The sequence below is a fragment of the Erinaceus europaeus genome, chromosome 3, assembly GCF_950295315.1.
Source record: "Erinaceus europaeus chromosome 3, mEriEur2.1, whole genome shotgun sequence".
In the NCBI taxonomy this organism is placed as follows: domain Eukaryota; kingdom Metazoa; phylum Chordata; class Mammalia; order Eulipotyphla; family Erinaceidae; genus Erinaceus; species Erinaceus europaeus.
This window is the reverse complement of record NC_080164.1, coordinates 21,607,819-21,628,588: the sequence shown is the minus strand read 5'-3', so window position 1 is coordinate 21,628,588 and position 20,770 is coordinate 21,607,819. Positions and strand designations below refer to the sequence as shown.

Here is a 20,770-nt window from a genome sequence, read left to right as displayed (position 1 = left end):
CATAGGACTCTGTTGTTGTTTTCAGCATCTCTTAATCTCTTTTTGAGATCTCTTACTTCTTTTTTAGTTGTCTCTAATTCATCCTCAATCTTGCTAATTCTGTCTTCAGCCTCATTGATTATATTCTCTCTGCCCTCTACTGCTTTCTGGAGTTCATCTATTTTGTTGCCCTGCTCTGATACTGTTTTAGCTTGTTCAGCTAGTTGCCTTCTTAGTTCAGAGATTTCAGCTTTCAGCTCTCTAATAACCATGAGATTATTAGAATTTTCTTCCATATTCTCATTTGTTGTTCCTGCATTTCTGATTACAATTTTTTCAAATTCTTTACTCACTCCTGTTATTATTTCCTTAGCTAATGTTTGGATGTTGAACTCGTTGTTTTGTGCTTCACCCTCTGGAGGACTTTTAGCTGGACTCTTGTCCTGGTTCGAGTCTCCAATATTTTTTCTTGTTGTTTTACCCATTTTATATATTATGTTATGAGTTCCCTTTATCAGTACTTTTCAAATTATTGATCACTATTGCCTGGATTGACTTGTGTCTAAGTAATTTAATTAAAGGGTTTACCGTGGTGGAAGTTAACAGTTTTTTTTTCAATCCCTGAGTTGGAGCTCAGTGGTGTAAAAGCCTTTTTTTTTCTTCCCTGTAGGCTATGGGTGCCTGAGGGCTTTTAAACTATCAATAGGCTTCTTCGCCTAATCACTGACTCCTGACCAAGAGATAAAGCAGGGTGTGGCAGAGATAATCCAGTGGTTATGCAAAGAGACTTTAACAGCCCCTCAGCTATGCCACGGAGGTATAGGTCTTCTCCTGAGTTTCCTGGTTAGATCTCTGTACCCTGGTGTCCCTTCCTGTTGCTGATCCAGATTCTGAGGGTAGTAGCAATGGAGACGCAGAGTTGCACTTGGTGAGTCTCTGGGGAGTCCTTTCCTCCCTTCAGCTGTCCCTTTGTTGTGGAGCAGACTGGAGGTGGTGTCTCCACTGATAAACTGTTGAACGGTTAGCAGTCACTTAATCTCTCCTTAGGCCCCTCTCTCCTCTCTGTCACCAGCCACGCGTGTTTGTACTCACGGGTGATTCACTGGGTTCCTGTGGTCATTCTAGTCCTGTCTTGTTTCGGTCCGGGTGGTCTCCTTTGGTATTCCTAGTTGATCTGGGAGAGGAGAGGAGAGAAAGCGATCTGCTGCTCGTAGCTCCGCCTCCCCTCCTCCTATCTTTTATTTATTTATTTATTACTTTTGTTGCCCTTGTTTTATTGTTGTTGTTATTGATGTCGTTGTTATTGGATAGGACAGAGAGAAATGGGGAGAAGAGGGGAAGATTAGAGGGGGAGAGAAAGATAGACACCTAAAGACCTACTACACTGCTTGTGAAGTGACTCCCCTGCAGGTGGGGAGCCAGGGGGCTCGAATTGGGATCTTTACGTTGGTCCTTGGGCTTTGCGCCACGTGCACTTAACCTGCTGCGAGGGTTGACTCCCAGCTTATTTATTTTTTAAGATCTCTTTATTGAGGAAATGTTGGCTTACAGAACTGTTGTCATGGAGGGATAGTTCCATATCGCCCCGAAAGAGATGTCAGCACACATCACTCTGCACCCTAGGACACGGGACACCCAACCCCCACCCCCTGTCCCTTCTCCCTCTTCTTCTTCTAACATTTGCCCTTCTTCCGTAGCCAGTCAACAGGTCAGGTTGAAAGCTGTCAGGAGCTACTTGTTGCTGGCTTTGAAAGTGACTGGGATCCATGTGGATTCAGTCGGCTAGGAAGGACCGTCAGTTTCCCCTTTCTTCTTCTAGCGTTTGCCCTTCTTCCGTAGCCAGTCAACAGCGTCAGGTTGAGCCTGATGTAAAGTTTCGAGACCTCCTTTGAATCTGGAGAGGTGGCAGTCGTTGACTATGTGGGTCATAGACTGTCTGTAGCCGTCAGTTTCCCCAATGAATGGGTACTCACGGGATGCACCACGAGAAGGTCGATCCAATGCATCCCTCCCTTCTGCCTAAGAGTCCAGATTTCCTGAAACAGACATTGGCCACTTGTACTATCTCCCTGAATTTCCCTAGCTTTGTTTCTTCTGGTGTGGTGGTCTTTCTGCCTCAGTTCACCACATTCAGAAGTTCAAAACAGTATTCTTTTGTCTGACCACGTCTCCATGAATGTGTGGTGAAAGTGTTGTGTGTAAGCCTCCATGTCTAGCCCCCTTTCAGCACTGTCAAGTTCCTGTGTGGATATGGCATAAACCCTTCAATCCTATTAACATCTTTGCACGGGCAAGACCACAACCACTGAACTGAAGAGACTAGAGAAAAAAAGCCCTGATGTACTTCCCCTGAGCTTTTTACATCTGAAAACCCTCTTAAAAGTTTCCAGATGGCCACATATACGGTATTTCTCTCCATCAGAAGTTTTCTTAGGTTTCATCTGTCAGGCTAATTGTTGAATGTGGAAATCAGTATATTCCTCTGTGTGACTGGTCTCATGAATTCTGGTTTAGAGTTGAATCAAACATGAGTCCATGTTTACATTAGTTGCATTCATACATTTGCAAATCCATTTAAAAATTTGTGATTAATAGTGGTTTACAAGATTATATGTTTACGGAGTATAATTCTACATTGTAGCTTCTACCAAAGTGCTGTGCCCTCACCGTCCCAACGATAACCACCACAGTTCTCACAAAATCTTAGAGATAATTTTTTTTTTTTTTACTTATGGTAGCTTTTTTGTTTTGTTTTATTTTGTTTTGCAAGCTCTTTTGTTTCAATTCTCTGTACTCTACATATGAGTGAAATCAACTTGTACTAGTATTTTGCCACTTTATTTATTTTGTTAAGTATAAACACCTCCAGTTCCATCCACCTTGTTCCAAAGGACACAACATGCTCTTTTTTTGATTGCAGAGTAATATTTAATGGAGTATATGTCCCCTAACTTCTGTAGCTAGTCACCTATCAATGGGCATTTAGGATGTGTCTACTTTTTGGCTTTTGTGAATAATGCAGCCATGAATTAGAGGTACACATATCCATTTGAATTAGAGTTTGCATGTCCTTTAGATAAATGCCTAAGAGCGATATTGCTGGATCATATGGCATTTCCACTTTTGTTTGTTTAAGGACCTCTCCATGAAATGTTCAAAAGGGGCTGCGTGAGTTAGCATTCCCACCAACAGTGTAACAAAGTCCCTCTTTCTCCACAACCTTTCCAATACTTGTCGTTTTATGTTTTGTTGTTGTAGGCCATTGTCACAGGTGGAATCTCAGGATAATTTTAATTTCCATTTCTCTAATGATAAATGAAGTGGATCATTTCTCCGTATGTTTATGGGTCATATGTATCTCTTATTAAAAACTGTCTATTCTTTTCTCTTACCAACCTTTCTATTTTTTTCTTTTCTTTTCTTGAACTGTTGAGTTCTTTATAGGTGTTTGATATCAATTGCCTATCAGATGAAGAAGAAATCCAGAAATCAGTTTCTTTTACTATAGAAACAAAATCAATAAAATATCTAGGAACAGACCTAACAAAAGAAGTGAAAGACTTGTATACTGAAAATTATGAGTCACTATTCAAGTAAATAGAAAAAGATACAGAGAAGTGAAAAGATTCTTCATGGTTATGGGTTGGAAGAATTAACATCATCAAAATGAATATACTACCTAGAGCCATCTACAAATTTAATGCTATCCCCATCAAGATCCCAAACACATTTTTTAGGAGAATAGAACAAAAGATACAAATGTTTATCTGGAACCAGGAAAGATTAGAATTGTCAAAACTATCTTGAGAAGAATGAAGAGAACCAGAGGCATCACACTCATAGATTTCAAATTGTATTATAGGGCCATTGTCATCAAAACTGCTTGGTATTGGAACATGAATAGACACACTGACCAGTGGAATAGAATTGAGAGCCCAAAAGTAAGTCCCCACATCTATGGACGTCTAATCTTTGACAAAGGTGCCCAGAGTATTAAATGAGGAAAGAAGAGTCTCTTCAACAAATGGTGTTGGAAAAAATATTTTCTCATTTCTTTCCTCAACCTTGTGAATCCTATCGGTCATATAGGCTAAGATTTTCTGCATTTACCTTTAGTGATGTTATTGCAGTTCTCATTGTTATTTAATATTGGCTCTGTGTATAGATTGTGTTTTCCTATTTCTCCCCATGTTCCAGAGTTTCTTGTTGAAAGCTCTACATCCTCTAGATGACAACTCTGGGAGTCAGATTCTAGTTGGTGCTGCCCATGGAGTAGTTTTCCATTTGTTTACTGACTTTTCTGAACTACTTCTGGGAAGTCTGTATTTTTGTTATTGCAGCCACCAAAGTCACTTCTTATTTAGTTTACTTATCACCTAGTGTTTGTGCAAACTTTTGCTTGTGGATATTTGTCTAGATTGCTGGAAATGTCATTGAGGTTTGCAAAATCTTCATGGAAAGTTCACTCCTGAGACTTTCTCCCCTTTTTCTCTATCATTTGCCCCATCTTTGAGCCATTACTTTATGCCACTATGCTGCTTAGATATTTTAAAAATATATTCCCCCCCCCAAAAAAAATTCTTACACTTTATAGCTGTGGGAACTTTTGAGTGTAATGGGATAAAAACACATTTCTTGAGTGTAATTCCAGGTAATTTATGGTTTCTTTTTAGGTGGGAAGTTTGGAAAGAGTGTCAATTTAAACAGATGAATTTGTGAAAAAACAAAATTGTCAAGCTGTCACTACGATGTGAAAATTACAATGGTTATCCTTGTGGGGAGGGAGTAAAATTGGGGTGCACAGGGGGTGGGCACAAAACTATGGTGGTGGGTACAGTACGGAACTATTTCCCTGTAATCTTATAAACCATTATTAAATCACTGATAAGAATAAACTAAAACAGAACTCTCGTAGACATATTTGAATGTAATAAACTGTTACAATATATACAATACAATGAAATATAATTCAATGGCATGCATACCCAGTCCTTTGCCTTTTTAAATTGAGTCATTAAAAAAAATAAATTGAGTCATTTCATTTTCTCTCTTATTAATTTCTCTTTTTAATTTTTCCTATGCCTTCTTTTTCCTGTATACTTTTCTCATTCTTCAGATAATATATAATTACTTGACTTTCATTAATTGGGTGTTTATTTTTGATGTTATTCCATCATTTTCTTTGTATTCTTTTACAGAGTTCTACAACTACCAGTTCTCATTTACCTCTTCCTCCAGATTATCTACCTGTCTCTTCCATTAGCAGGCATACATCTTCTTTTTTTAAAAAAAATTTATTTATTTATTTATGAAGACGAGAGAGAGAGAGAGAGAGAGAGAGAGAGAGAACCAGACATCACTCTGGTACATGTGCTGCTAGAGATTGAACTCAGGACCTTATGCTTGAGAATCCAATGCTTTATCCACTGTACCACCTCCTGGACCACAGCATACATCTTCTTTACCATGGTCTTTATGTGAGTTTTAAAATTCATTTTGCAGTGTTGTGTATTCCATTTCATTTACTTTGCAGCAATTTTTTTATAGTCACTTTCCTTCACATATTAGAGATTGTTGCTATTTTCCTTATCCTTTTTCAGTTTTTCATTTGTAATCTATTTTTTTATTTATAAAAAGGAAACACTGACAAAACCATAGGATAAAAGGGGTACAACTCCATACAATTACCACCACCAGAACTCAGTATCCCCTCCCCTCCCCTGATAGCTTCCCTATTCTTAATTCTTCTGGCAGTATGGACCCAAGGCCATTATGGGATGCAGAAGGTGGAAGGTCTGGCTTCTGTAATTGTCTCCCCGCTGAACATGGGTGTTGACAGGTTGATCCATACTCTCAGCCTGTCTTTCTCTTTCCCTAGTGGGCTGAGGCTCTAGGGACTGGGGGCTCCAGGACACATTGTTGGGCTCATCTGCCCAAGGAAGTCCAGTTGGCATCATGGTAGCATCTGGAACCTGGTGGCTGAAAAAAGAGTTAACATATAAAGTCAAATAAATTGTTAACTAATCATGAACCTAAAGGCTGGAATATTTCAGATTAATATTTGGGGTCTACGTTTTATAGATAGCTAGTAGGCCTATTTTAGTTATATTCCAAAGGGCCCGTGACTATACTAGTTTTTTTTTTGTTTGTTTGTTTGTTTCCCCTGAGCCTGAAATCTGATATGTAGGTGAATCCAAGTTATTGTCTGGGGAGATGATGTCATGGTTGGAAAAAGGACCAGAAAGCTGGATCAGGGAAGAGAGTAGCTCCCAAATATGGGAAAAGTGTATAAATATTATTGACTGTAAACCCCATTGATTTGATCTGATCTGGGGCTCATATACAGCTTAGGAACCTATGTGACCTCTGCATCCCTGTAGATCCGAGCTCACATTTTGTGGTCATGAATAGAAATGTTCCGAGCTGCACCAATTTCAGGATCCATCTTCTGTTGGCACTCCCATGGAGCGGATTCAGCCAGGGGTCAAATCACCGAACCTCCCTCACCGGCTCTCAGGGACCATGTGATACAGAAAGGAGGACTCAAAGAGTATTCTGGTACAAACACTCATTTATTTGGAGATAGGTACAGGTTTATATAGAGAGTTAAACAAAGAAAAAATTTCAAATATGTTAGAAATTACAGGTTTCTTAAAGGTCAGTTTGCCCCTATGGTAGGGGGCTGGTATGACAAGAATTAATGCGATACATAAAGGTCAAAACAATTATTCTGCATGATGCCGGCAGGCTAATTATCCAAAGGCATTTGAGAGAAGCATAGGGGTTAAACCAATAACATGAAGTAGATGTAAATCATATATATCAAAGGACACAAGGAAATATGATTTGGGGTTTTTTTACTGTCTGGTGTTGAGGAGGTGTATGATAGAGTGTGTTCTCCTTTGTGATCAAAAGGTGAAGTGGATGTGTGAACTTCGAGTGAACTCTAAAGCAGACAGCCATTTGGCCTGCTGCTAGCAGGGGAAACTAAGTGTGAGAGGCATGTAGGCTTTCTGTGAGCTTGAGAGACTAACAAGGAGAATCTGAGTCTAGGAGACTTTTCCCTCTTGGCTCATCTCTATAAGGAGAGAGTCTAACAAGTAGGGTGTCTTTCCAGACCTCCATCCAAGGATGGGAGAGCTTCCCTAAGCTCTACCAAGCTTTCACATAGTCCCACAATCTTCCTCAGGTGGAGCATAGAGTATGTTGTCCATCCTTCCTTCAGAGGATGGAACATTCTCTACCGTTGTTGATACAAATTGAGGGCAAGGTCCTATGGGGGCCCGCAAAGGGGTTTATTGTGTTGTTCCTGATAGACATGACTAATAACATTGGGGAGAGGGATCCTTATGCCGGTCCTTGCGCTTTGTGCCACGTGAGCTTAACCCACTGCGTTACCACCTGACTCCCTATTTCTGTATTTCTGATGACAATTCTTTCCATGACTTTACTCACTCCTGTGATTATTTTCTTCACTAGTGTTTGGATGATGACTTCATTATTTTGTGCTTCAGCCTTTGGGGGGCTTTTAGGTGGACTCTTGTCCTGGTTCATTTCTCCAATATTTCTTCTTGTTGGTTTAACCATTTTATATAGTATGTTATGAGTTCCCTCTCCCAGTACTTTTCAAATTATTGATCACTCTTGCTTGGATTGACTTGTGTCTAAGTAAGGTAATCAAAAGGTTTACCATTGTGGAAATTGACAGTTGTTTCAATAGTACATTAATCCCTGAGATAGAGCTCAGTGGTTTAACAGCCTCTTTTGTTCTTTTTCTTCCCTTTAGGCTGTGGGAGCCTGAGGGCTTTTAAACTATAAGTAGGCTTCTTAGATTAATCACTGACTCCTGGCCAAGAGATAAAGCAGAGTGGGTCAGAGATAAACCATTGGTTATGCAAAGAGACTTTCACAGCCCCACTGCTAGGCCAATGGGTTATAGATCTTCTCCTGAGTTTCCTTGTTAGTTCTCTGTCCCCTGGTGTCAGCACAGAGCCTCCCTGCCACTGCTTCAGATTCTGAGGGCAGAAGCAATGGAATCTCACAGTTGCATTTGGTGAGTCTTAGAGGAGTCCTCTCCTCCCTTCAGCTGTGTTTTTGTTGGTGAAACAGACTGGAGGTGGTGTCTCAACTGGTAAACTGTCAGACTATTACCAGCCACTTAATCTGTTCCTAGGCTCCTCTCTGTCCACGAGCCACATGTGTTTGCACTCACTGGTGATTTGGTGGGTTCCTGAAGTCATTCTTGTCCTGTCTTGTTGTGGTCCCAGGTGGTCTTCTTTGGTATTCCTAGTTGATCGGGAGAGGAGAGGAAACACAGCTGCTGCTGCTCCATAGCCCTGCCCTTCCTTTTATTTCTTTTATTCCTCTCTGTCTCTCTCTCTCCACCAGAACACTTTTCAGATATATGCTACTCCTCTCCCTCCCCCTCCCCCTCCTTTTTTTTTTTTTTTACATGTTTTGCTAAGGGTTTTTTTTTTTTAAAAAATTTTAAGCCATTTCCAAAAAGTATGATTAATAGTGGCTTACAAGATTTTATTTATTTATTCTCTTTTATTGTCCTTGTTGTTTTATTGTTGTCATTGTTGATGTCACCATTGTTGGATAGGACAGAGAGAAATGAAGAGAGTAGGGGAAGACAGAGAGGGGGAGAGAAAGATAGACACCTGCAGACCTGCTTCACCGCTTGTGAAGTCATTCTCCTGCAGGTGGGGAGCCAGGGGTTTGAAGCAGGATCCTTATGCCAGTCCTTGCACTTTGTGCCACCTGCGATTAACCTGCTGTGCTAACCCCTGACTCCCTGTCTTATAAGATTACTGGTGTACACTGGAGTCTGTTGTTTGGAGGGTAGGGTCACAGAACTTTGGTGATGGTTGCAGTGTGCAACCAGACCCTGAAATCTTATAATCTTAATAAGAATTTGAAAAGAAGAAGATGGTGGGGGGGGTGGTCAGATGGTGGCTCATGTAGAACATACGTATTATCATGTGAGAGAACCTGGGTTCAAGCTCCTGGTCCTCACCTCCAGAAGGAAAGCACCAGTGAGTGATAGAGCAGTGCTACAGGTCTCTCCTTTTCTCTGTCCCTCCCTCTGTTTTTCTTTCTTTCTTTTATTGATTTAATAATGATTGACAAGACTGTAGGATAAGAGGGCTACAATTCCACACAATTCCCACCACCAGAGTTATGTATTCCATCCCCTCCATTGGAAGCCTTCTTATTCTTTATCTCTCCGAGAACATGGACCCAGGATCATTATTAGGTTCAGAAGGTGGAAGGTCTGGCTTCTTTAATTGTTTCTCTGCTGACATATATGTTGGCAGGTTGATCCATACTCCCACACTTCTGTATTTTTTTTTTTTCAGTCTCTATCAAAAAAGAAAAAAAGAAAGAAAGGAAGAGAGAGACAGAGCAAGAAAAGAGAAAAAGGAGGAAAGGGAGGAAATGGGGGAAAAAAAGGGCCTCTGGGAATGGTGAAGTTGTAAAGGCACTGAGACCCAGTAATAATCCTGGAAGCATAAATAAAGAAAAATAAAATAAAAATAGTGTAGGATGAGACCAGGGTAAACTAGAATGCCACGCAGCTTACTGAAGTTACTGACACTCAAGTCTTTTTTCTTGCTTGAGGGTTCCCCAGGTTTCTACAAGCCTTTGGTTAGTATTTAGATTTGCAACAATCTGACTGTGACACACTTTGAGTTAGCTGTTTTATTACTTTACAGAGCAGTGAACTCTTGAGCTTGTCCTTGTGCCGTTTTCACTCTCTTAAAAATGATGCAATATAAGGGTATTCACAAAACTGAGGGGGTGAGTGTTTCATAGGTGGTTTTAAAGTTAACATGAACAAACGAATATCAAGATTCACTTGAAAATCTGTTAAAAGACTAAAACTCCACTTGTTTTTGTTTGTTTGTTTGTTTGTTTTTTTTTTCCTCCAGGGTTATTGCTGGGCTCGGTGCCTGCACCATGAATCCACCGCTCCTGGAAGCCATTTTTCCCCCTTTTTGTTGCCCGAGTTGTTGCAGCCTCGTTGCGGTTATTATTGCCATTGTTGATGTTGCTTTGTTGTTGGATAGGACAGAGAGAAATGGAGAGAGGAGGGGAAGACAGAGAGAGAGGGGAGAGAAAGATAGACATCTGCAGACCTGCTTCACCGCCCGTGAAGCGACTCCCCTGCAGGTGGGGAGCCGGGGGCTCGAATAAACTCCACTTGTTTTTAGGACCTATTTCTAAGGTATGATTTTATAGTAGCACAGTCTGTAAGAACCCAAAATTGGAAGCAAGCTAGGTGTCCAATGACAGATGAGTGGCTAAGAAAGTTGTGGTGTATACATATAGAATGGAGTACTTACTCATCTTTCAAAAAATGATAAGAACCATCTCCATTGCCTCATCTTGGATGGAGATTGAAGGACTCATCTTAAGTAAGGTAGGCTAAAAAGGAAAAAAGGAAGGGTGAGTATGAATGCTCTCACTGACAGCTGGAACTTAAGAAACAAGGACAGAAAGGGAAAACACAAAGACAAATTTAGATTGAGTTAGGTGTATTTCACTAGGCTCTGGGGAAGGAGGGCAGGGAGTGGGGAGGGGCTTTAGGCTACATGATTGTGGGAAAGGACCTAAGTTGAGAGTGAGAGTGTTTGGCAGATGCCTATCATGAGGAGATGAGAAATTGTACCCATGTGTCAACAACTGTTCTGCAACCATTAAATAAATAAATAATAAAGTGATAAATAAATAAATTTAAAAATAATTAATAAAGTGATAAATAACTAAACAAAGTGATTTAAAAATGGGTTAGGTGCAACTGTCAATAAAGTGACTAAAAAAATCCTCAATAAAGTTATTTAAAAAAATGGGTTAGGTGCAATTGTCTGCTTGAAACCTTTGCTCTTATTGCCTGAAGGATTTTTTTTTTTTTTTTTAAACAGTGAGTCCTTATCTCTCACCCTCTTTTATCCCAGGACGTTCATCTACTCCATGCAGACTAGAGGGAAGCCTGTCCCTGTGTCCATCCTGCTCTGGGCTTGTGCCTTCTGTGTGGGGAATGGGACCCTGCAAGCTTACTCTCTGAGCTACTGCGCAGACTACCCTGCTGAGTGGTGTATGGACCCGAGGTTCATCCTAGGTGAGCACACCGTGTGCCTTCCCTCCACCCCCACACCCCCCAGGTGACAGCCCATCCCACAGTCACGCTCACTGTCCCTCTCCCCACCCAATTCCAGAAGACTGCCCCTTCTCCTTTTTACTCTTACTCCACTTTTTTAAAAATTTATTTTCATTTTTATTTATTTATTATTGGATAGAGACAGAGAGAAATTGATAAGGGAGGGAGAGATAGAGGAGAGAGACAGAGAGATACCTGAAGCCCTGCTTCACCACTCATGAAGCTTTCCCCCTGCAGGTGGGGATCAGGGGCTTGAACCTGGGTTGTTGCACACTGTAATGTGAGTACTTAACCAGTCATGTCACCGCCCGGCCACTTTTCTTTACTCTTCAAGCAACAGCAGCAACAATAAAACATCCCAGGGATGTTTTATCTCAGCTGTCCTTAGCAGGTTGACCTCTGATCCTTATGCCAGTCCCTTCATCACTGAAAGACAGTTCTGGGGATAGATGATGGCACACCAGTTGAGTGCACATGCTACAGTGCATAAGGTCTCCGTATATATGGAGATAGCTAGCTAGCTAGATAGATAGACTAGAGCACTGCCCAGCTTTGGCTGATGATGGTGCTTGGGGTTGAACCTGGGTCTTCAGAGCCTCAGGCATGAAAGTCTTTGACATAACTATTATGTTGTCTCTCCAGCCCTTCGTTTATTTATCATTAATTAATCAATTAACTAACTAGCTAATTAATTAATTTATGAGAAAGAGAAGAGAAAGGTAGAGAGAACCGGAGTATCACTCTGGCATGTGTGATGCCAGGGATCAAACCCAGGAGCTGATGCTTGAGAGCCCAACACTTTCTTACTGAGCCACGTCCCAGTCTGCCAGAATGTGCCCTAACCTCTGTCTCTGCCTCTGTGTTGCCCAGGAATCCTCCTGTTTGTGGCAGGGATGGCAGTGAACATCCACAGCGACCACATCTTGTGCCAGCTCAGGAAGCCGGGAGAAGTCATCTACCAGATTCCAAGAGGTCTGCTGCCCCTACCTGCCTCCCAGCTCTCAGTCCTCTTCCTTCTCCTCCTCCCTGGAACCCAACCCTGGGTCCTGCTGAGGAACTGGAGAGTCCACAAGGACACAGATGGTGCAGTTCACTCCCAGTTGCCCTTGACACTTTTTTTTGTGTCCTGTAGAAATGTGCTAATTCCTCCATTCTGACAAGAGGAACCTGAATGGGAGAAGCAGCTCCTCTGAAAAGCCACAGAAGCTGCAGGCACCACCAGCTTCCTGCAGGGCTGGCCTCCTACCTCCAAGATTCTCACACCTCCCTTTCTTTTTCTTCCTTCCTTCCTTCCTTCCTTCCTTCCTTCCTTCCTTCCTTCCTTCCTTCCTTCCTTCTTTCTTCCTTTTTTAATTTGAGAGAAAACATACACACACACACACACACACACACACACACACACACACACACACACACGCCAGAGCATTGTTCAGCTCTGGCTTATGGTGGTTCTGGGGCTTGAACTGGGACCTCAGAGTCCAGCCAGCAAAGTCTTCTGCAGAACCACTGTGCTGTCTCTTCAGCCCACACCTTAACTTTCAGCCCAGCAGCTGGCCACTCATATGTGTGTGTGTGTGTGTGTGTGTGTGTGTGTGTGTGTGTGTGTGTAGCTGCAGTGTGTTGAGTCCCTGGAGAGGCTTAGGGACAGGAGACCCAATGCCCAGCATATAGTGGATATATAGGGATGGAGAGGGATGGGGAGAGGTGACAGGAACACCTCCTTTACACCAGGAGACCCAGCCAACCTCCCACACTCATCCCTGTCCTGCTCTGGACTTCTGGTACAGTCTGGGCAGCAGCCCAACAACATTCCAAAAAATTCTGAGAGAGACAGGCTATTGTTGCTTTATCTCCTGATCTTCAAAAGAGTGCCACAAACTGGCAGGACAACTCCCAGAGCTCCCCAGCCCCAAGTTCTCTGTGGATGCCCCTCCCCATTTTAGAGCTAAGCAGAGGGGCGTTAATGTCATTGAGCTAAACCGCTAGACCTTGAGTTTCCTGACCTTCCTCTGATGTTTAGTCTCCCGGCTCTTTTACACACAGGAGGCCTGTTCACCTATGTCTCTGGAGCCAATTACCTGGGGGAGATTGTGGAATGGATGGGTTTCGCCCTGGCCACCTGGTCCTTCCCAGCATTTGCCTTTGCATTTTTCTCGCTCTGTTTTCTTGGTCTACGAGCTGTTCACCACCACAGGTGAGCTGCCCCAGTCCAGGGGGTGGGGTCCCCATGTGGCTCTGCAGGCTGGTAGTATGTGGAGTTAGAAACCCAAGACATTTCTGGATTCACTACTCTATGCAGCACCGAGGAGCGGTCCCAGGGCCTTTCACATGGGCCTTGCCATTACTGAGGCCGTCTCACCCCACTTCTATTCTTTACCTTAAAGAGAGGAGAAACACCACAGCACTGCTCCAGAATTTGTGGTGCTGGGGCTTGAACTCAGGGTCTCACGCATAGTAAGGTGTATGCTCTACTGCTTGACCTACTTCCCAGCCCTGCTGGACTTATTTTTCTCTAATTATTATTATTATTTTAAATTAAAAAAATTTTATTGATTCATGAGAAGTGATAGGAGAGAAAGAACCAGACATCACTCTGGTACATGTGCTGCCGGGGATTGAACTCAGGACCTCATGCTTGAGAGTCCAATGCCTTATCCACAGTGCCACCTCCTGGACCACTTATTATTATTTTTTATGCAATGTTGGAGAATGATTCCAGGACTTTGAATACAGATGCTATACTATGTTGAGTGGCCTCCTTGGCCCAATTTTTTTTTTTTTTTTGCCTCCACGGGTATCGCTGGGGCTCAGTGTCTACATTATGAATCCACTGATTCTGAAAGCTATTTTTTCCTTGTTCCCCTTGTTGTTTATTATTGCTGTTGTTATTATTATTGTTGTCACTATTGTGCGATAGGACAGAGAGAAATTGAGAGAGGAGGGGAAGACAGAGAGTAAGAGAGAAAGATACCTGCAGACCTGCTTCATTGCTTGTGAAGCGACCCCCTGCAGGTGGGGATCCAGGTGCTCGAACCAGGATCTTGCACTTTGTGCCATGTGTGCTTAACCCGCTGTGTTACCACCCGGGCGCCAGCCCAATTTTTTTTTTTTTTTTTTTTTTTTGCCACCAGGGTTATTACTGGAGCTCAGTGCTGGTACTACAAATCCACTGCTCTGGTGTCCATTTTCCCTTTTTGTTTTACTTTACTTTATTTGATAAGAGAGACAGAGAGGAAGAGAGAAAGAAAGCTACCTGTAGATCTGTTTCTTTGCTCATGAAGTGTCTCCCTTGTAGATGGGAGCAGTGGCTTGAACCCGGCTCTTTGTGCGTGGTAATATGTGCAATTAACCGGGTGCACCACTACCTGGCCCCTCTTGGCCCAACTGTTTTCATTCTTTATTTGTTAGACAGAGAAGGAGAGAGTGAGGGAAGGAGGGACTGAGAGAGGTAGGGAGAGAGAGAGAGAGAGAGAGAGAGGGAGAGAGAAAGAGAGAGAGTGAAGATAGAGACATCATAGCATAGCTCGCCCATCCATGGAGCTCGCCCTGTGCTCCTGTGTGGTGGTAGGGCTCAAACCTCAGGGCCTCACATGGGTCAGGTATGTGTTCTATTGGGCAAACTGCTTCCTGACCCCAGGTATTTGCTCTGAGACGATGAGCTTGCCACCATGGTGTAGACTAGTAAGTCCTGACATTTGGGCTTGCCCTGAAGCTTTCCAGCCAGAAGCATGTATTCTTATGTATGAAGAATGGTTGGACCTGGCCCTGTGCCCTCTTGGGTATCTGGCAATGGCTGCTGGTGACAGTGGGCTTCGGGTTCCTAGCCATCATCTTGCAAGAAGTACAGAGTATCTTCCATTCAAGCCTCTCCTGCCATCAGTCTCATTTTGTGTTCCATGCTGGAGGCCGGGGGTGGGGGTGGGGTGGGGTGGGTGCAGGCATGACCATGGGTGGCATGGTCCAATTTCACAGATAATCCTGAGGTCCAGCCAGGACAGACCCCCCCCCCCCCAGGGAAATCATTATCCCTGTGCCAAGTGTGGCTGCTACATTTGACTTTTTTAAATTAAATTTTATTTTTTTAACTCCAGGGTTATCTCTGGGACTTGGTTGCCTGCACTATGAATCCACTGCTCCTGGAGGACATTTTCCCCATTTTGTTGCCCTTGTTGTTGTACTTGTTGTAGTTATTATTGTTATTGTTGTCATAGCTATTGTTGTTGTTGGATAAGATAGAGAGAAATTGAGAAAGGGGGGAAGACAGAGAGGAAGAGAAAAAAAACACCTGCAGACCTGCTTCACTGATTGCAAATCGACCCCCTGCATGTGGGGAGCCGGGGGCTAGAGCTGGGATTTTTACACCTGCCTTTGCGCTTTGCACCATGTGCGCTTAACCCGCTGTGGTACTGCCCAGCCCCCTTGGCTTCTATTTTTTTTTAATTGTTGTTGTAGTTATTATTGTTGTTGTTATTGATGTCATTGTTGTTGGATAGGACAGAGAGAAAGGGAGAAAGAAAGGGAAGACAGAGAGGGGGAGAGAAAGATAGACATCTGCAGACCTGCTTCACCGCCTGTGAAGTGACTCCTCTGCAGGTGGGGAGCTGGGGGCTTGAACTGGGCTCCTTACGCCGGGCTTCTATTTTTTATCTCTAGGTTTGGTGTGAATGTCACCAAATTTTGAATGCCTTTTTCTTAAAGTTTGATTTCTTTTATTATTTATTTTTTCCTTTCTGACTTTTACTAGGTAGGACAGAGAGAAATTGAGACAGGACGGGAGATAGAAGGAAAGAAAGATAGACACCTGCTTTACTGCTTTACTGCTTGTGAAGCGTCCCCCTTGCAGGTGGAGAGCAGGGGCTCTAACCCTGGTCCATGTGCATGGTAATATAGGCATTAAACTGGGTGCACTACTACCTGATTTCCTCTTGATTTCTTTTACTTTACTGAGACAGATACAGAGGGGAAGTTACAGAGAGACCAGAGCTCTCTCAGTTCTAGCTTACAGTCAGCCTGGCCCCAGTCTGTGGGGTGGCCTTTCATCAGGTACATTCTCAAAACTGTAGTAGACAGATACAGCAGCCCAGCTGTGTGTACGACTCTCTACACCCCACCATCCTTGCTCTAACTCACTCTTCTCTTGTTCAGGTTCTACCATCAGGTATTTGAGAACTATCCCAAATCCCGGAAAGCTCTCATCCCCTTCATCTTTTGAAGAAAAAAAGGTAAAATGAAGCCAGCTCCTTCAAGCAGAGGAGTGTCTTCCAGCTGCCGACTCTCCAGACTGTTAACACCTTGCTGTCTGTAGAGGGGGGAGTCTTCTGTCCAAGTCCTCCTGTCATTCTGATAGCTGGCCTGAAGACTCTCAGCAAAGTGCTCCCACCCCTGTTCTCCTACTGGGGGACATTCATATCAAATGAATTTTACTCAGTGCCTGAAAGAACTGTTTCCAGTAAGCTATCTGCTTAAGCCTCAGACTTAGCTGGGTTTGGGGTGGGGGTCTCCCCCAGCAGGCAGCCAAAGTTCCTGGACATTTAATATCTTAATCTTTGATATGGAAGAGGCTATCTGATAAACAGTAGTCATCCTTATGCTGAGTTTATACCTGCTGTCTTTAGATTCAGTTACCACACCCTATGCTTCAATCCTTTATCCCGATGTATGTTCTGTCTCCTGCCCAAACCCACCCCTGACTGTATCCATACTTCCTGACAATCTGCCAGCCTTGCAAATAAAGGACCATGACACCAAGAGGAGGGGACTTTGCTGGCCTGCACTCACTTCTTTTACTTATTTATTTATTTTATTGCTACTTGGGTTATTGCTGGGGGTGCAGCCATTTTCTCCTTTTTATTTTTCTTTTTAAATTTTATAAGATAGATATTGAGAGTGGAGGGAGTTAGAGAGGGAGAAAGATAGACACTTGCAGACCTACTACCTGCTACACCACTCATGAAATTTCTACCCTGCAGGTGGGGAGTAGGGGCTCACGCCTGGGTCCTAGTACCTGGTACATACGTGCTCAACAGAGCCACACTCACTTCTATGATCGTGCAGGTCAGGGGAGGTCACATCCAGGCTCTCAGACACAGAACTCTAGTCTTTCTGAGTACGCTTTCGGGTATCCTTCATCTCCAGCCCTGATGATAATGTGACACCTTCTGGCCAAAGCTCCCAACAGAGACTTCTGCGTTGCTGCTTCTGGAAGCTTCTTAACCTCCCTTTCTTCCTTCCTCCAGGAGCTCTCAGTTCCTCTGCAGCCCTTTGGCTCTACATCTGCCCTGTGCCCATCAGAGACAGCTCTGTGGTTGAAAAGTCTGGGCTGGAGAGTCCGCTGGCAGGTCTAGTGAAGGTGTTCACACACCAGTCAGCTGAGACTTCACCCTGAAGCTGTGAAGAGCCACAGCAAAGCTGCTTCTGAGTAAAGCCAGAGACCCCACATAGTTTCTGAAACTGGCTCTGATGACAGATGTGAAAAGACCAAGTATCCTGCCTCCTCTCACGGGGGAAGTGGCAGTCTCATCTCAGGGGACATTTTCTTAGTGCCCGTGTTTTCCAGAGTCTGTCCCCTGTCCCTGCCGGAGAGGGCCTGGCATGAATCTGGTGTGTTTTCCTGTGGCTAGGGTCAGCTGGATCTTAATGCCCTCAGAGAGAACATGATTCTGGTGTACAACTGACCGACTAAAGTATGTTTTACAGCAGACACTGAAAATTTCCATCTGCTTGAAATTGGGTGTCTTGGCCAGTACTAAGCATGTGTCTGCAGAGATGGTCCCAGGACAGCCCTTCCCTTTTCAGATTCCCTCCAAGAAGCATCCTGGGGGTGGCTTGGACTTCATGGGAGGTTCTGAAAGCAGAATTTGGTTGAACTCCATGATCAGAGAGACACCACTAGGTAACTGGCAATTGATTCAGTGTCTCAATCTTTCCATATATATGTATATATAAATATATTCAACATTTCCAAAATTTTAAAACTGGGAGGATTCAACATTTCTTGGTCCTTTTTGGAGGTGGGATGCTGGGAGTTGGAGCTGACAGCTGGGCCCTGCCCAGGGACACTGGGATCCAGGAAGGGGCAGAATGCTTGTAGTCTGGGTGCAGGAGACCATGGGTCCAGTCCCTTCAGGGCTGGTTTTGTGGAAAGTGACTGTGCTCTGGGGAGGGAGTGCTGGTTTTTCATCTGCAGTGCTGAGTGCGGTGATCCGAGGCACAGAGACCAAGTGGGAGGGAGGTCAGAAGATGAGCCAATGCTATAAAGCATAGGAAGCTATCAACAGCAAGTGGCCGCCACGTGCCTCCTGGAGTCCCAGTGAGAAGGTGACTGGACCCAGAAGGTGCTTACAAGGTGTCTTGATGCCCTCCCATGGCTTGCCTACCCCCCCATGCAGCTACCCCTCTTCTTCTCAGTTTTCACTTTTTATAATGCAAAATTTATTTATTTAGTTTTCTTTTTTATTAGTAATTTACAAAATTACGAGATAACAGGGGTATAATTCCACACTGTTCCCACCACCAGAGTTCTGTGTCCCCATTCCCTCCATTGGAGACTGCAGTGATTTTTCCAAGGTCACAGATATGGGTTGACTATTATTTCTATAACTGCATGCATATATATATATATATATATATATATATATATATATATACACACACACACACACATATATATATACACACACACACACATATATATACCCATTTTATTCTATGATTCTGCTTTCTCTTCCTTTGTAACACTTGTTATTACTTCTAAATGTACTTCCTTTTTTCCTCTTCTCTCTCTGAGTCTTGATGGAATTGTGGTTCAGAGCCCTCTAGCGATCTTCTGCTGACATTTTTCCCCCATCTGTGTGTATGGACCAGAATTCTTATGAGTGCAGAAAGTTCTGGCTTCTGTAATTGCTTCCCTGCTGGAAATGGGCATTGGCAGATTGATTCATATGCTCAGCCTGTTTCTATCTTTCCCTAGTGGGGTAGGGCTCTGGAGAGATGACGTTCTAGGACACATTAGTGAGGTCGTCTGCCCAGGAAAATCAGGATGAAATCATAATAGCATCTGTAATATGAAATAATAGTAATAGAAAGGACTAATATTTTAGATACCACTAAAAAATAATAGGCAGGGGTAAATAAGCCAGTTTCATAAGCCCAAGAGTAGTTACCCAAGGTTCAGCCCCATGTGTTCATATTGTTCCATGAGACTCCAGCAGCAGTCTCACGGGTCCTGGGAAGACTTAGCTGGGGTCCAGGTTCCAAAGACAGTGCTGGGGAAATCAGGGGTATGAATGGGCCAGATCATGAGAAAAGTCACTACCAAGGTTAAAATTCACATGTGTCCAAGCCCAGGGAAAGCAGCCATCCCCCTATCCTGAATTCCACCAGCTGCTCATAGGCGCCGCCCTCTGCCCCAGCGTTCAGTCATATTTTGCGCTTGGGCAAAGAAGGCCTGACTTCTGGCCACTAGCAAGTTACTTCAGTTTCCTCTAGTTCATCAGTCCATGCTATGTCACAACAGAAAGGCAGTAAGTTATGAGGTAGGACAAAATGTTTAATAAATAGAAATCAGAGCACAATGGAATACCACTCAGGTATTAGAAATGGTGATTTCACTGTTTTCAGCCCATCTTGGATGGAGCTTGAAGAAATCATGTTAAGTGAAGTAAGTCAGGAAGAGAAGGATGAATACGGGATGATCTTATAGGCAGAAGTTGAATAGCAAGATCAGAAGACGAAACACTGAGCAGAACTTGGACTGGAGTTGGTGTGCTGCACCAAAGTCAAAGACTCAAGGGTAGGGGTGGGGTGGGGGGAGAGTTCAGGTCCTGGAACAGGATGGCAGAGAACCTAGTGGGGCTTATATGTAAAACTGAGAAATGCTATGCATGTATAAACTATTATATTTACTCTTGACTGTAAAACATTAATCCCCCAATAAAGAAATAAAATTAAAAAAAAAAAAGAAACCAGAAAGGAATAGAACAGGGATCTTAAGGTGGTAAGAAGCTAGGAGGTCTGTTTTAGGTGTGTTCCTAGGTCCCATGATTTTAATGATTTTTTTTTTTTTTTTTTTTGTGCCTGAGCTTGATAGTTACTAGGGAGATGGACTAAACTATTGTATGGAAAGATGTAGTCATAGTTGAGAATAGGGATAGGAAGCTAGATTAGGGCAGAGTGTATCTCTTACACTTGAAGAAAAAAAAATATAAATACAAACTAACTATTTACCCCATTGACCTGGGGCCCATATCTATTCATATTTAGCACAGGAGCCTGTGTAACCTCTGAGTCCCTGTCAGTTTGAGCTCACAGTCCATGGTCACAGCTGGGAACATTCTAGGCTGCACTCATTGCAGGACCAGTCTTCCTCAAGTGGCAGATTAGGACAACCTGCCTTCCTTTGGAGATAGGGGCAGTCCCTACCATTGCTTCTTTATAGTGGGGTCAGTTTGTGCTCTTTAAATGAAGGCCTTTGAGCAGAAAGCAGAAAAGGAAAATAAAGGTATGAGTTACAGAAGCTCTCCAAGGTGTAATAGAGACGCAGGAATGTGTACTAAGGTGAGAACTCCCCCCTCCACACACCCATGAAACAAGTCTTCCTTCCTTTATCTCTCTCTCTTAGGACAGAGA

General features: G+C 43.3%; 1 protein-coding gene across 2 annotated transcripts in view; it reads left to right on the top strand.

The window, feature by feature from the left end:
• SRD5A2 (steroid 5 alpha-reductase 2) overlaps positions 1-16,893 on the top strand; it is a 33,783-nt gene extending 16,890 nt beyond the window's left edge. The window contains exons 2-5 of one of the 2 annotated variants that reach the window (XM_007523893.3): positions 10,941-11,104; positions 12,014-12,115; positions 13,187-13,337; positions 16,289-16,893. In XM_007523893.3, the coding sequence (XP_007523955.1) occupies positions 10,941-11,104; positions 12,014-12,115; positions 13,187-13,337; positions 16,289-16,355 (484 nt within the window). In that variant the 3' untranslated portion in view covers positions 16,356-16,893. The remainder of the gene's footprint in view (positions 1-10,940; positions 11,105-12,013; positions 12,116-13,186; positions 13,338-16,288) is intronic. The other variant, XM_060186825.1, reaches the window with a different exon arrangement.
• The last annotated feature ends 3,877 nt before the right edge of the window (positions 16,894-20,770 follow it).